The following is a 16,248-nucleotide window of genomic DNA, read 5'->3' as shown; positions in this document are numbered from 1 at the left end:
GCTGTCAATGAATAAACAAAATACGTTTTCATATTAATTATACGTTCAACAGGAACCCAGCGGAGTGAAGATAGGTCTGTAAATATGCCTGGTCTGGTTCCAGTCAGACGTCTGACAGCATAATTCTGCAACAGCTGCCGAGGGGACACCATAGACCGGTCAATGGCAGAAAACAACAGCAACAACAAAAAGACATTGGGGTGGGGGGGGGGGGGGGGGCTTTTTGTGTAGGCCTCACCCCTGGTGGCTTTCTCTGCCCCCATTCACATTCAGACATTGAGGGTTCTGGGTGGGGGAGGTAGCACTTCAGGGTTTGTGGGGGCTATGGTTGGTTAGACCGTTCGGTTTATGTTGGCCCGATCTCCGGGTGGGAGGGAACCACGTAGGTCGGGTTGTGATGATCCCCCCCCCCCACGTTGATGTTAGGGTTCACCTCCCAGGTCCGGGGGCTGGATACCCCTCTGGGGTGCCAGTGCCTGGTCCTGGAAATATAGGATGTGTGTGTTGAGTGCGAGTGTGTGTACTGCATCCCCCATTTTCTTCCGCTGGCTGGCACCTTGGTCCGCTGGTGCGTTGGTGGTCCTCAGTGTCCAGGGCTGGCTGCTCAGGTGGGCAGCGGCTCGCTCCTGGCGGCTGCTTGGTGGGGCCTGGCCCCCCGTGGCTCAGTCAGGTTCCCTGCGGGGGGGCACCACCCCACCCCACCCCTTAGCCTCGGGTCCCTGGGGCCCATGGCTGGATCCACTCCGCCGTAGCTGGCTGCCAGCGGAGCCCAGGGGCTCACCCTCAGCATTGTGGCTGTTGCCGGGTTTCCTGGGGGCCGTCTCTCCTCTTCCCTCAGGTGGGGGAGGCAGCTTTCCCTGTGTTGGCCCCTCTTGGGCACCTTTGCTCTGTGGGCCCTTTCGGGCATCTGGTGTCTGCCTCGGTGCTCGGGGGGGGGGGGGTTCTTTGGCTCCTCACAACCATATTGAGCATTTTTGTCACGGACAATCAGAATCAGAATCAGACATACTTTAATGATCCCAGAGGGAAATTGCTTTGTTGCTTTGTTACATATAGTTAATAGTCCATCTTTCTTTGTAACTAAATTGTTACACGCTCCAGAATACACACATTGTTCCAGAATACACACATTGTTATATATATATTTACAAAATTCCACACAGGGTAGTACCATATCACAATAGTCATATCACTTTACCTTGGGAATCCAAGTGAAGTGATAGTGACTTGTGCAAGAACAGTGCAAAGAATGCATAAATGACAGTTACAGAGGGGGCTTACATACACAAGCATACTCTCAGAAATACTAACAGGTGCTTGGACCCAGGTACTTACAGATTCACTTCCATACAGAAAACCCCTATTTATACATTTCGTATTAAATAATACTGTATATTCTTCAGTGATGGTATCGAGGCATTGCTTGCTTGTAATACTTTATCAGCTGGTTTTGCTGTTCTTTTTATATCTCTCTTTGCAGGGGAAGAAGCAGACTCAGAGGATGTTGTATTGCTCTCCCCTATTCTGTCCTCTTTCTCTTTCACCTTCTCTCCCTTTTGGCATTTTGTCCCATCTCTGTCTCTCCTTTTTTTCCCCTCTTCTACTTTCCTGTTTCAGTGTCCATTTAGCATGAAATAGTCCTAGCATAAATTCTAATAAACCTGCTTGCATATATAATTCAAGCATAGCACTATGGCGAAAGCAGTAAGGCTCTACTTGTGAAACTAAAATATGTTGGGCTCTTTTTGGAATTAAGACAACAATTCTCATTGCCACATTGCCAGACTGGACACAAAAAAACAAACTACAACCACGCCCGCTGACAAGGGGGGACAAACGGGTCAATTGTCCCAGGCCCAGGACGGGGGGCAAAACTGACACTCTGACCATTAAAATACAGGCAGAAGTAATTATTCAGAAAATATTTGTGTGAAAAATATTTACTGAATTACTCCTTACTGCTTGGTGGCGGTAATGCACCACATAGTTGTTTGCCATCCGCCATTAAAACCAAGAAGAAGAAGAAGACAACGGCTGGCTGCAACTTTGAAAGTTCGTTCTGCTGCAAACTAAGAATCACAGGTGCACAGAAAAGAAAAGAGAAAAAGAAAAGATGACATGAAAGGCTTGAGGGATTTTATGAGTAAATATTTTTTTAAAACTGAGGATGAGTCAGGAACAGGTCTAGGAACGGAATTGCAGAGGAACGATGCCAATCCAGAGCCTGGTAAGAAGCAATGCGTTTATCAATGTGATTTTAAAGTATAGCATCCGCTAGCTAGTGTAAGGGGGGAAACACCTTTTCTTTTACAGAAATACTTGAGCTTAGCGCCAAAAGAGCAGAAAGCAGAGAGATAGCAGAGGTCCAGGTACAGTCTGAAAGACAGAGCGGAGCAGGAGAGCCAGCTGAGGCGGGGAGCTGGGGGGACGCAGCGTGTGTTTGAGGAGGAGACAGAGAGAGCCATCCCTAGCGATAAAAGAGACAGGTCGAGGGGCTTACTGCCCGATCAGATAGTTTGAGCATAGTGGCGCAGAGATGGATCACAGCGTTAATTTCAATGATCCCGCGTCATGGCCAATAAAACTGACTGATTCTGATCGAATGAATGTTGTGCGTGTAATGGCAAAAAGGAAGCCTTTCTAGAAGCATTGCAAATATGTTTATTGGTGAGAGTTGACTCTTCTAGTTCAAAAGTCAGTACTGGTAGCCCTTTGTGTGACACAGTATTGATGAAGTAGCTCTCAGTTTCAAAAAGGTGGATGACCCCTGCTCTAAACTGTAAGAACCAGCACTTAACTGGCTCACCTGTTTAACAAACTTCAACTGGTCACTAAAACTGACATTTATTTCCACATGGGGTCTGAATATTTCTGTGCAGTCAAGTGAGAATGCAGTGCTTGCAAAGAGTTTTTAGGATTGAAAAATATCATTCAACCCAAATGAAATTAACAGTAATGATCTTACTGCTGTGTACTTCATTGGACGCAATCTGCTTGTCATCTGCATAACTATGAATTACTTTATTTTAGGAAGAGTTGACTCAAATGAACCATCTGTAGAGTAAAACATAACTGTCCTGGAGGTGTCCTTGAGAAACTCTGTTTGACAGTGGCACAAAAGCTAGGGAGTTCAAACTCTAACCAGCGGGTTGCCGTCTCAGTTGTTATGTCCTTGGGAAAAACACTTCTATTCTCATATTTTTGGTATTTAAATACAAAAATGGGATTCATATTTGTTCAGTTTAAAAAAAGAATCAGCTTTGAGTTTTGCATTTAATTATTTAAACCAGGTTTATCTAAATTTGAAATTTTATGAGCGTTTAGATTGTGACAACCTTCAAATAAGACAGGACAATTCAGTAAGTAAGAAAGGTAGTTAGAAAGGGTGAAGGACATTAAATAATGCTGTAAAATTATGACAAAATACATTATTTATATATAAAAACATGATCACACGTCAAGTATTTCATGAAGTCCTTACTCCGCATTTTTCCTCATGTTTCAGGCATTATAAACCAGCTGATGTACTACCTGTGTTTAGTGTGAAAACACAGCAGTAGTTCTCAGAATATCCCCCAATCCCACAGGCTTTGAAACACAGCTTGCCTCAACAATTCATGACTTCTGTTTCCGGTTCTTCAATCCTGCAATCCCATTCTCATTGTCATTGAATGCAGTTTAATTACTTAATCTGAAACCTGTCAGGTTTCTCAAGCTGTGCTATGAAGTAACTCTTTCCTTTCTTATGAAGTTCTTCTTTCACTTACAGTTTACAGAATATCCCTTCTGCACAGCAACAGCTGTTTACAAAAAATGGTTTCTGTTCTTGTAAACCACTTTTATCTATGAAAAGATCAGCTCCGTGTAGCTCATAAACAAAACCGCTACATTTATATACTCAGATGTTTAAATAATAATACTTTTATAGTAACAGAGCAAAACTAAAGGGGCTCTTCAGCAGCGGTTGAAATCTTGAGAAACATGAATTCTACCTATTCTCTAAGTTTCTCTAAAATAAATTTTCTATAGCCCAACAACAATAACTGTCTATTTACACAAACAGATTGGGGTAAATATGTCCCTCTTTCACTGTTTAGTATTTTTATGGGTTGATATCCCTAACCCTGGAATTTCTGTGCATTTTGGAGACATTTGAGTGCTTTCTGAATGCTGTATATAAGAAATATTTATATTTCAAAGAACAGGACAAATACCAGGCACCATTTACAGATTTGTATTACATTCTAACAGAATACAATAAGGCTGTCTATCTTCCTACACTATTTCATTCTTATGCTGATCACCAGCATCTCATTTCAAATTTCTGCTGGTGATTTCAAAAACAAAACAAAAATAAACACAGTCATTGTGAACAGAAAGGATAATTTAAATAAATTATTCGGCTTTATGCGACAGGAGTGCCTGAAAAAGTATCCGGTGCTTACCACATCTCAGACTTATTTACATACTACCCTGCAAAAACAATGTTTGACGTGACATATTGCACATTAAAATAATTTACATAAAAGCTGAAGTTTTCATCGTTTACTGCTCTGGAACATTGAGGGGGCATTACCACACTTTCTAGAAGGAAATAGACATTAGATTTTAAATGATCTGAAAGAACCAAAGGCTGGTGTACATTAAACCACAAAGGACTAAAATATTTGCTTCACATTTCACAGTAACAAATATTATCAGAAAACCTGGATGTTCCATAAAGACTCCAAACGCCTCAGTCAGTGTTGTAAAGAAAGACAAAAAAAGTAAAAAAAATAAAGAGTTTGGCTTGTTTTGAACACTCTGTATAAAAAGGAAACAATCCAAGACATTGTAAAAAAAAAATGTTATCAACTAGTTTCCTCACAAAAGAGAATTCAAAGAAAATATGTTTATTTGTGTATCGTTTTTGAGGTGTTTGTCTCATTTTGTGTTATTTTTTGTTACTTTTTGTTTAATTTTTTGAACTTTTCCCTTCTTTTTTTCTCCTCTAGTTTCCACATGTTCTGCTTTACTTTATTTCCCTTTTGATTTTACGAAACTTTTTTATCATTTCGAAATTCTTTTTTTACCCCTGTCATAATGACTCATTTGTCCCTTAACTGCTGCAAATCTCGAATTAGTTTTCTCTTCAGCCTATATTTTCTGCCTGGCTAGTTTTAATTCACCAAGTGTTGGTTCTGAACACACCCTGCTTTGTTCTGAGAGTCAGTAACTTGACTCCTATTGCCTCACTTTCAGTTTAACATTTAAGTGTATTTTCTCACAGATTTGATAAAAGAAAACATCAAAAGTACAGATCTCAGCTAGTATATTGCACTGCTGGGAAAAAAAAGGCAAAAAGTTGGGCATTCGAGGATTTTGGATTCAAGATTTATTGACCAACACATTCTGAATCAGAAGTAGAATAAAATACCATCCCAGCTTGTGTCCCATTTGGGGTTTGGACTGTGGGCAAAATGAAGATCTGGGTCTGCATTATGAAATTTGTTACACAAAAGGTTCCCAAAATTGACTTATTCACTCAAGGTTGAAGTGTTATTATCACAGCTTTACAAAAGTATTTAAAAAGAGAATACAATATGATGAATTGTGACATTCTAATACAAAACAGAATCATTTGTAATAGTGAAGGTGTGAGAACAAGAGCTGAAGTAAGTGAAAACTGTGGAGTCAAAAGGTGCAGAACAACTGTTGGTCAAACAGCATTTTCAAAGGATCACAGCTACGGAACACTTTACCACATGATCTGAAGTCTATTCTTAACAAAACTGAAGCATTGGCTAAAAGAACATCAACATTGTGAACATTAATAATCTAATTTGGAGATGTGTTTTCTTTACGTATTTTACCTTTGCAATGTGATTTGTGATTTTATAGTACTCTTATGTGGGTCATAAATTTGTAACTTTGAATTTGCACAAGTAATTTACATTTTTTTTAAATTGTTTTCCTAGATCAAATTAGCAATTAGCATTCTGCTAGAAGCTCTATGTACACTGCATCAGTTGCCCATCAGTAACAATGTCTTAGTTGTACTGTCCATGCTAAAGTAAATAAAATGAAATAAAAATGAAAGTAAATTAAGGGGCATTCTAAGCAGTTCCTTTCTGGCAAGGTCTAACTCATTCCTGGGGTACCTAGAAAATATTTAATGGAGCAACTGAACAGGCGTCAACTCAAAACAGAGCTCCTCACCTCATCTGTTTGAGCCGGGCAACCCTGTGGCGGGTAAAAAATATCCCTGAACCAAAGAAATCTTTTTTTCTGGTTAAGAACCATGGCCTCAGAGGAGCTGGCCCATTCCGTCCATTAGCCTGCGTGCCACTCCATCGCCTGCTCAAGTTTAATTGTTGAAGATGTCAAAAGGATCCCATCCTCTGCAAAATCAAAGATCAGAAACCGAGTTTTTCAGATCAATGCACTCATTTAAAATGCTGTGCATTACATATGCACCACTCTACATAGTACACGATCAGCTCAATTTAGTTTTAGGGGATTAAAGGTGGTTGAAGCTCGCATGGTAGAGTTTAAACTCTAAAAAGAATTTCGGACATCCATATCCTGACTTGTGAGTAAAAAAGAAAAAGGTGTGTTTGTAAGGTGAGACCTCATAAAATGTGAACTCAATGTGTGAACATTTTAAATTACTGTTTAACCACATTAAAAATACAGTTGGTTGTTCTCATGTTATTTTATAGACTAATGGGTATATTTTTTTTTATGCATTGACAAAACAAACACAAAGACATAGTTAAAGCCAGATGTTACATACACTAAACAAACATGTAATATTTGTTTCACAATTGTCTGACATTAAATTAGAATCAGATCCGTTCCGATTATCAAAAATAATTGTAGTGACTAAATATCAGAATACTGACATCGTTTTTTGTTGTTATGAGTGGGCTTACGATTTTGTTGAAATGGTTGCTCATTCCCCAACTAAACTGATGTAGTTGAATCAGCTGTAGCCTGCCTTTTCAGCTCTGACCACTAACCTTCTAAGGGTGTTAAAAAAGGTTTTGTAATGGCCCCTTAAATACAATGATTCTGGTGTCCTTAAGGCACGATTTTTGGAGTATTTTAATTTCATTATTAATTTGGTATACCAATGACTCAGACTTTTGACTGCCCCCATTTTCCCCCCAGATGTAAAAAAGGTCCAGTTAGAGTTTAGTTTCATCACACCACCGGACATGTCACTAAAAATTAAAGTAAATTAGGGTAGTTGCAAGCTGTAATCTGGTTTTTCAGATGTGTTTTGGAGTTCAATTAAATTTTGCCTCAAGATGAAACATGTCATCTTGAGGCACTTTACAAAGTCAAATTCAATCATTTTATACAGATTGATCAAAAATGTCCTATTTAAGGAAACCAGTTGATTGCTTCAAAGTCCAGACAAGCAGCATTCACTTCTGGAGAAGCGTAGAGCTACAGAGAGAGTCGTCTGTATTGTCCATGGCTTTGCTGCATTCTTTCACACTGAGCAAGCATGGAGCGACAGCGGAAAGAAAAACTCCTCAATAATGGGAAGGAAAACCTCCAGCAGAACCGGGCTCAGTATGAACGGTCATCTGCCTCGACCGACTGGGGGTTACAGAAGACAGATCAGAGACACAACAAGACAGACAATAAAGCACAGAAGCACACATTGATCCAGTAATCTGTTCTACATTAGATGGTAATAGTGGGTGATCTGTCTTCCCTGGATGATGTCACAGTTAACAGAATGTCAGACCAGGTGTACCTACAATGAAGAAAAAAGAGAGAGAGCAAAAAGTTAAAAGCTGAAATGACAACAGTCATTTCAATGCAAGGCCTTCCAAAACTAGAGAACAGTAGACTGGAGAACAGTAAAAATCAGTAGAGTGAGAAAAATAGGCCCTGATGTCCTCCAGTAGCCTAAGCCTATAGCAGCATAACTATAGAGGTAGCTCAGTGTAAACTAAGCCACTCTAACTATAAGCTCTGTCGAAAAGGAAAGTTTTAAGATTAGTCTTAAAAGTAGACAGGGTATCTGCCTCACAGACCTAAACTGGGAGTTGGTTCCACAGGAGAGGAGCCTGATAGCTAAAGGATCTGCCTCCTATTCTACTTTTAGAGACTCTAGGAACCACCAGTAGACCTGCAGTCTGAGAGCGATGTGCTCTGTTAGGAACATACAGGGTAATCAGAGCTCTGATATATGATGGAGCTTGATAATGAAGGGCTTTATACGTTAGAAGAAGAATTTTAAATTCTATTCTTGATTTAACAGGAAGCCAATGAAGGTAAGCTAAAATTGGAGAAATATGATCCCTCTTGTTGATTTTCATCAGAGCTCTTGCTGCAGCATTTTGGATGAGCTGAAGACTTTGAACTGCATTTTGTGGACTTCCTGATAGTAAAGAATTACAATAGTCCAGCCGTGAAGTAACAAATGCATGGACTAGTTTTTCAGCATTACCCCTGAACAGAATGTTTCTAATTTTGGCGATATTCCTGAGGTGAAAAAAGGAAACTTTGGAAACCTGTTTAATATGGGATTTAAATGACATGTCTTGGTCGAAAACAACACCAAGATATTTTTATTTTATTACCAGAGGCCAAGTTAATGCCATCCAGATTAAGTGATTGATTAAGACGTTTATTTTTTGAGGACTCTGGTCGAAAGATTACAACTTCTGTCTGCAAGAAATTTAAAGTCATCCAGCTTTTGATGTCATCAAGACATGACTGCAGTCAAAGTAACTGATTGGATTCATCAGGATTTATGGATAAATATAGCTGAGTGTCATCAGCATAACAGTGAAAATTAATCCCATGCTGTCTGATAATTTTGCCAAACGGAAGCATATATATAGTAAAGAGAATTGGTCCAAGGACTGAACCCTGTGGTACTCCACAGGTGACCCTAGAGTTTGAGGAAGATTTATTATTAACATGAACAAACTGGAATCTGTCCGACAGATAAGATTTAAACCAGCCTAATGCTTTCAGCCTAATGCTTTCCCCTTAATCCCTACAGTATGCTCAAGTCTTTGTAGGAGAATATTGTGATCAACTGTGTCAAATGCAGCACTGAGATCTAACAGGACAAGTGTAGACACAAGTCCATTATCTGAGGCCATGAGAATATCATTGGTGACCTTCACCAGAGCTGTTTCAGTGCTATGATGAGCTCTGAAGCCTGACTGAAACTCCTTAAGTAGGTCATTACTTTGTAAATGTTCACAAAGTTGATTAGCAACTACTTTCTCAAGAATTTTAGATAAGAAAAGAAGATTAGATATAGGTCTGTAATTTACTAACTCATCTTGATCAAGAGATGGTTTCTTAAGTAAATGTTTAATAACAGCTACTTTAAAAGCCCGTGGAACATATCAATTTACTAAGGATAGATTAATCATGTCTAAAATAGTGCCACTGATCAGACGGAATATCTCTTTAAACAACTTCGTTGGGATCAGGTCTAACATACAGGTAGAAGGTTTAGATGAACCTAGAATTTTAGATAGCCCAGAAAGCTCTACTGCTTCTAAACAGTTCAAACACCGCGCAGGTTCTAAAGAATCCTCCAACGCTGCCTCACTTACTGAGGACAAGGTAATCATGTTTGGGAGGATGCCAATTATTTTCTTTTTAATGGAATCAATTTTATATATGAAGAATCCCATAAAATCATTACTGCTAAGAGCTATGGGAATGGATGGATCAACGGAGTTATGACTCTGTGTAAATTTAGCAACTGTACTAAAAAGAAATCTAGGATTATTTTTATTCTCTTCAATTAATGATGAAAAATATGCTGCTCTAACTCTGCAAAGGGTCTTGTTATACAACAATAGACTGTCCCTCCAGATTAGGTAGGATTCCTCTGAGTGTGTAGAGTGCCATTTTCTCTCCAATTTCCTAACATTGTGCTTCAAGGAACGCAGCTCTGAATTAAACCAGGGAGCCAGCTTTGTGTGAATAATCACCTTCTTTTTCAAGGGAGCTACATTGTCTAATGCAGAACGCAATGGTGAAGTCATACCATTAACAAAGACATCTATTTGTGAATGGGAAGAAACAACATTGCTGCTATCTGCAGGGTATTTCTCCAATATTAACGATATTAAGAGGGGGACAGACTCTTTAAAGTGTGATGCAGCATCGTCCGATAAACATCTACTATAAAGGAACCCTCTTTTGGGGGTGGAGAACTCAGATTAAACTCAAATGTTATTAAGAAATGATCAGATAAGACAGGGTTGTGAGGAAATACTGTTAATTATTCACAATCAATGCCATATGTCAGCACAAGGTCTAAAGTATGGAGCCAAGAGTGCGTCGGTTTATGCACATTTTGAGCAAAACCAATTGAATCTAGGATAGTTTTAAAGGCTACGCCAAGGTTATCACATTCTGTGTCAACATGAATGTTGAAATCCCCCACTATAATAAACTTGACAGTGTTGATCACCAAATCAGATAAGAAGTCTGACAACTGATCCAAAAACTGAGAGTAAGGGCCCGGTGGACGATACAAAACAACAAACAGAAGAGGTTTTATGCTTTGCAGTTTGTATGAGGGAAACTGAGGGTTAAATGTTCAAAAGAACTGTAGTTATTAATTGGCCTAGGACTAATTAATAAATCAGACTGAAAGATGGTTGCCACTCCTCCTCCTCTTCCCACAGATCTGGGAATGTGGAAATTTGAATAATTGGAGGGAGTTGACTCATTTATACTAACGTAGTCCTGTTGTATTCAGGTTTCTGTGAGACTAAACTAATCAATCTGTTTATCAAAATTCAAATCATAAACTAACAAAGTCTTTGGAGGGAGAGACCTTATATTTAATAGACCACATTTAATTGTTTTATTTTTTTTGGTTCAAGGTGAGCCGTATTGATTTTTATTAGATTTTTATGATTTATTCCTTTTAGATCAGTTTTTGAACTTTTAAGTTTTGGCCATGGGAAAGACACCGTCTCAATAGGGTAATGGGTGGGTAACAGTACAGAAGCTGCAGAGAGGTGTGTTGAACTACGGCTCTGCTTCCTGGTCTGGACCTTGGGATTGTCAGCCTTTAGGAGAACTAATAAATCAGGCTAGATTCCTAGAAAGAACAGCTGCACTATCCAAAGTGGGATGAATGCCGTCTCTCCGGATCAGACCAGGTTTTCCCCAGAAAGTTTGCCAGTTATCAATATAGCCCACGTCGTTTTCAGGAAACCACCTAGACAACCAGCAGTTGAATGATGGCATGCGGCTAAACATGTCATCATGTCAGATCAGGCAGGGGACCAGAGAAAATTACGGAGTCCGACATTGTTTTAGCAAACTTACACACCGAAGCAACACCAACTTTGATGACCTCCGATCGGCGTGACCGGGTGTCATTGCCGCCAGCGTGAATAACAATCTTACTGTATTTACGCTTATCCTTAGCCAGCAGTTTCAGGTAAGATTCTATGTCGCCCGTTCTGGCCCCTGGCAGGAATTTAACTATGGTCCCTGGTGTCTCTAGTGCCACATTTCTTACTATAGAGCTCCCAATAATCAGGATGGGCTTCTCAGCGGGTGTGTCGCTGAGTGGGAAAAACTTGTTAGAAACGCAGACGGGTTGGTGGTGACCTGGGGGCTGAAATCTAGAGCTATGCTTCCTACGAACCGTCACCAAGCCGGCCTGGTTACCTAAACATCTGACACAGAGAGCAGGAGATAGGGGGAGACGTAGACAGAGACGGAGAAGCTCTGAGAGTAAGGGGGGAAGCCATTTTGGAGCTAAAGCTAGGCTAGGCTAAAGCTAGGCTATCGTCCTTGTACCACGCCAAAAAAGCAAACTGTGTGAAACACGAGCAGTTCCCAAGCGCGATGTGCAGCTACAGAGAATGTTTTAAAAGTGCTTATGTGTTAGAAACAGACGTTACAGAAAAGAGATTAAAGATAAAAGCGAGAGAGTCTGGAGCAACAGACCGTAGTTCACACCGTGAAAACAGAGAGTGGCACAATACACCTTACCGCAAACAGGAAGTTAAACCTTCTTCCCCACTGAGTGGCCTTTCAGCCCATGTAGGAACAGGAGATCCTTCACTGTGGATGACACTCCCTTACCAAATGTAGCCAGCATCTTCATCTCTAGGAAGCAGAGCTCGGCTCCTTTCTTCGTACGATATTAGACTTTTTAAAAAAAAATAAAAATAAACATTACAACTTCATCTATGGCTCAAGAAGTTTCACATTTAATAAACATCTAGTTTCAGTAAAACAGAATTCAAATTAATGTAATTATTTATATGCCATGGTTGGCCGAAAGGGAAATGTTCACAAAACTAAGTATAAAAAGCACATCCTTTAATATGGAAATGTCCCATTACAAAACAGGAAGCAAACAGAGAGATAATACAGTTACCCAAATTTCAGAGAAGCAGTCTGACTCAAGGGGATTCTACTGTAGACGCTGCTTCACTCTGAGCTGAAAGATTTTAACTCAAGCTCGAATCCTGGACAAAACTCTTCAGGCTGTTGGATTTTGTAAGTAATAACATGGTTTACACATTCATATTGTTCCAATTTTTTCTGTCCAAATCCTTTTTGTTAAATCTAATTACCTTTTCCATTCACAAAAATAAAAATATTGGCATAGAAATGTTTCTGTAAACTGTTGTACAAAATGTTACATTCCTAGTGGTTAGTTGATGAATAAATTATACTTTGATAAAAATTAAGTATTGCATTAAGCGGGTCAGAAAATGGATGGATGGATGGATGGATTGACCAAATCAGACTTGCAGATCATGAAAAGTTTGAACAGCAACAATTTTATGAGTCTGGTGAAGATAGCTGCAAAGTGAAGAAAAAATAGACAAAGAGTATTTAAAAGCTACTGTCTTTGCACCCTAAAGTATTATATTTTGTGAACTTATCTTTTCTTAAAAGGAACTGCACAGTTTGCAGTCCAGGTTATAAACAACTAGAATGAACAGTGATATGTATGTATGTGTATATATGTAGTAAAGGCATAAATCTTGCATTTTACACAAATAACTCACTGTTCATTCTAGTTATGTTTATAACCTGGACTGCAAACTGTGCAGTTATTTTTAAGATCATTTATGAGCTAATATGTAGCTTGATAATAGACTCTAATACTCCAAGTAAATAATAACAAAATTAGAAAATGCAGTGACTGTGTTTGTGGAATCTCCACATGCTTTAAATGCAAATGTCACTCACATCTTTTGTGTGTTATCACCACAAAGTTAATGGCCCTTGTAGTCAGATGCACCTGTCATGATGTATTGGAGGCACTATTCTCTGTTTACTGTCTACAGTGTACAAATAGTGGTGGCACCAGCTTGTTATCTCAACCCTGTCCACACCAGCAGAAACTACAGGAACAACACAATGGTACGTCTTATTTTCACAATTAAAAATATCCTTGTTTAATTGACAATTATGTGACTTTAAATTAACTCTGTAAGGCTGACTGTTATAGGTCACAAAATGTGTTTTAATCATTACTCACGTTTGATTTGTTTCTTCCATAAATATTTCCTTCCTCTTCTTTACTTTTTCGTCCCCATGTCTTCTCATGTCTCCTCCCTTCTCCACGACAGGTGCTCAATGACACGCTGATACATAAAGTGCTGGAGAAATACTACTTGTCACCATCCTATGCAATTGAGTTCTGCATTGGCTTCCCAAGCAACCTGGTGGTCATACTGGGCTACATATTTTGCTTGCAGGAGTGGCAGAGCTGTAATATTTACATCTTTAACCTGGCTGTCTCTGACCTTATTTTCCTCTGCACTCTGCCACACCTCTCCTACATTTATGCAAATGACTACAGCGTCACAGTTCCTGCCATTTGCGTTATCAACCGCTACGTCCTGCATGTCAATCTCTACTCCTCCATCCTCTTCATGGTTTGGATCAGCATGGATCGTTTCCTGCTCATAAAACATCCGATGAGAAGCCACTACCTGCTGAGACCAAGAGTAGCCCTGGTTGTTACAGGCTTGACCTGGCTGGTTGTAAATGTGGAAGTTAGCCCAATGATAGCCTTGATGGTTCAGGACTTACAGAGACAGAATTGGAGCCGCTGCAAGGATTTCGCTAGCCTTAAAGGAGATGTTAATCCATTGGGCTACAGCTTGGGTTTAACCATAACTGGCTACATTATCCCTCTGCTCGCACTTTGTGTCTTCTCCCAGCAAATTTCACATTTGCTCCATATACAGGAACGAGCTGTAAAGCATAAAACGTCCTACAAGAGGCCTCTCAAAGTTGTTACGTCAGCCGCTGTCATGTTCCTCGTCCTCTACACCCCCTACCATGTGCTGAGAAATGTCAGAATTGCATCTCGGGAGTCCTGGGCTGGGCTTCACAGTTCCGATACAACAGTTTACATAAAAGTGATGTACATCGTGGCCCGACCGTTGGCGTTTTTGCACAGTGTCATTAACCCAGTCTTCTATTTTCTTATGGGCGACAAGTTCAGAGAACTTCTTATCTCTAAAATCAGAAAGATAACCAGAAAGAGAGAACTGAGAAGAGAGCCAGCCTGAGCATGTTTAACACCTTGCGCACAATAAGTCTTGCACACAAACATAGGCTTTCCCTGTATCAAACACATGCTTCTCAGAATGTCAGATGCGTAATGACTCATACTCTTAAAATGTAAATGATCACAGTCACTATTTTGTTGCCTGTAGAAAAGTCATGATCGTATTGTCTTAAAAACATATGAATATATTTACATTTTGTCAAAGTTTAGAGCTTATCTGTAGGTTGTTAATGTAATATAACTTGTGTTGTTATGTCTAGTAGGTGATGACATTGAATTGTCTTTTATTTCTGTAAATAGATAGGCAGGCAGAAAAAAGTTGTACATTTTTAGATATTATGTCCCGTTTTCAATTAAACTCTATGACTAAAACACAATTGCAGCCTGGTGTCACTTGTACAATCATTGGATTTGTGAAAGAAATTAAAGGTATAGTGGACAATCTTTTCTGGCTTCGACTTCAGGTGGGATCACCCAATCTGTTGGTCGTCCCACATGGCAGTAATTTGGGAAGTGCTCACGTAACGGCAGTGCTCCCTCCTTGTTAGTTTCTGCTTGCTGGCTGCGCACTTCTAATATTTATGTATCTAGTTAGCTTTGGTGTCATCCATTCATTGTAGCTCCGCTGCTCTCATCGTATACTTTGAAAATGGCTGAGAGTCACATGAAGCTAACTATCTTACAAGTTTATGAGATGACGAGAAAGACCTCAGAAGAAAGAAATAAGACCAGAGTGGATTTGGGAGATTTTTTTTCCACGCAATCCCTGTGAGGAGCAGGTAAGACGGTCTTGCACATGCACAGTTAGTCAAAAAGGGATTTGGGTGTTTCTTACATTTTTGGAAATACTGCAGACTCTACCGTTAATGTTACCTCAGCAGATCAGATGAAGGGTTGGCTTATTCTTTTATAAAGCATAAGCTTCAGAATGAGTAGAGACTCATTCTTTCACATTCAAGTAGTGTTTCTTGTCATGAATCAGAAACAGAGGACCCTGAATTCAGCCAGACAAGCAAAAGGTTGTGATTAAAAAAAAGGTGATTTATTAACAGAGCAAAAACAGGCAGAAAACCAAAAAAGGGCACCAAGCCAAAAAGCTAGGAGGCAGTGACCAAAAAAACTCAAACAGTCCACAGCCAACAACCTAAAATAAACTGGACAGAAGTCAGGCTGGTCTAATAAAACAAAGTGAGCAGTACAGGTCAAATAATTAAGGCAAAAACTAACAGAATCAGGTAGGGTTTCAGGCAGACAGGCAAAACAGAAAAACTGGCAGGATCTGACTTACCCCAGGCACGGAAAACACACACACAATGATCGGGCAGAGTGCAAGGAATAGAGGCAGGCATAAGTAGGGGAGTGAGCAGGTGAATGGAATCAAACTAATTAGACTAGGAGGAGCTGATCAGGGAAGTGGCTGGAGGTGGAACTGAACTACTGACATGTGAAAACAGGTTAAACTAAAAAACAGCTCAAGAACCAATCTGAAACACAAAATAAATGACAAGACCCAACCTAGGATGGAACTCAAACCAAGACTGAAACAGGACACAAGCTAAAATAGAAAACAAGAACCTAAAAACAGAAATTAAAACTAAGTCCGTCCGTCCGTCCATTGTCTTCCGCTTATCCGGGGTCGGGTCGCGGGGGTAGCAGCTTCAGTAGGGAGGCCCAGACGTCCCTCTCCCCAGCCACTTGGGCCAGCTAAG

The 16,248-nt window shown here is 39.8% G+C and overlaps 1 protein-coding gene across 1 annotated transcript in view; it reads left to right on the top strand.

The window, feature by feature from the left end:
* Positions 1-14,885, top strand: part of LOC105932570 (succinate receptor 1) — a 24,904-nt gene extending 10,019 nt beyond the window's left edge. The window contains exons 2-3 of the mRNA XM_021321129.2: positions 13,305-13,380; positions 13,590-14,885. Of these exons, the coding sequence (XP_021176804.2) occupies positions 13,378-13,380; positions 13,590-14,540 (954 nt within the window). The 5' untranslated portion in view covers positions 13,305-13,377 and the 3' untranslated portion in view covers positions 14,541-14,885. The remainder of the gene's footprint in view (positions 1-13,304; positions 13,381-13,589) is intronic.
* The last annotated feature ends 1,363 nt before the right edge of the window (positions 14,886-16,248 follow it).

This window comes from Fundulus heteroclitus, chromosome 18 (genome assembly GCF_011125445.2).
Source record: "Fundulus heteroclitus isolate FHET01 chromosome 18, MU-UCD_Fhet_4.1, whole genome shotgun sequence".
Taxonomy (NCBI): Eukaryota; Metazoa; Chordata; class Actinopteri; order Cyprinodontiformes; family Fundulidae; genus Fundulus; species Fundulus heteroclitus.
This window is presented reverse-complemented; position numbering and strand designations above follow the sequence as displayed.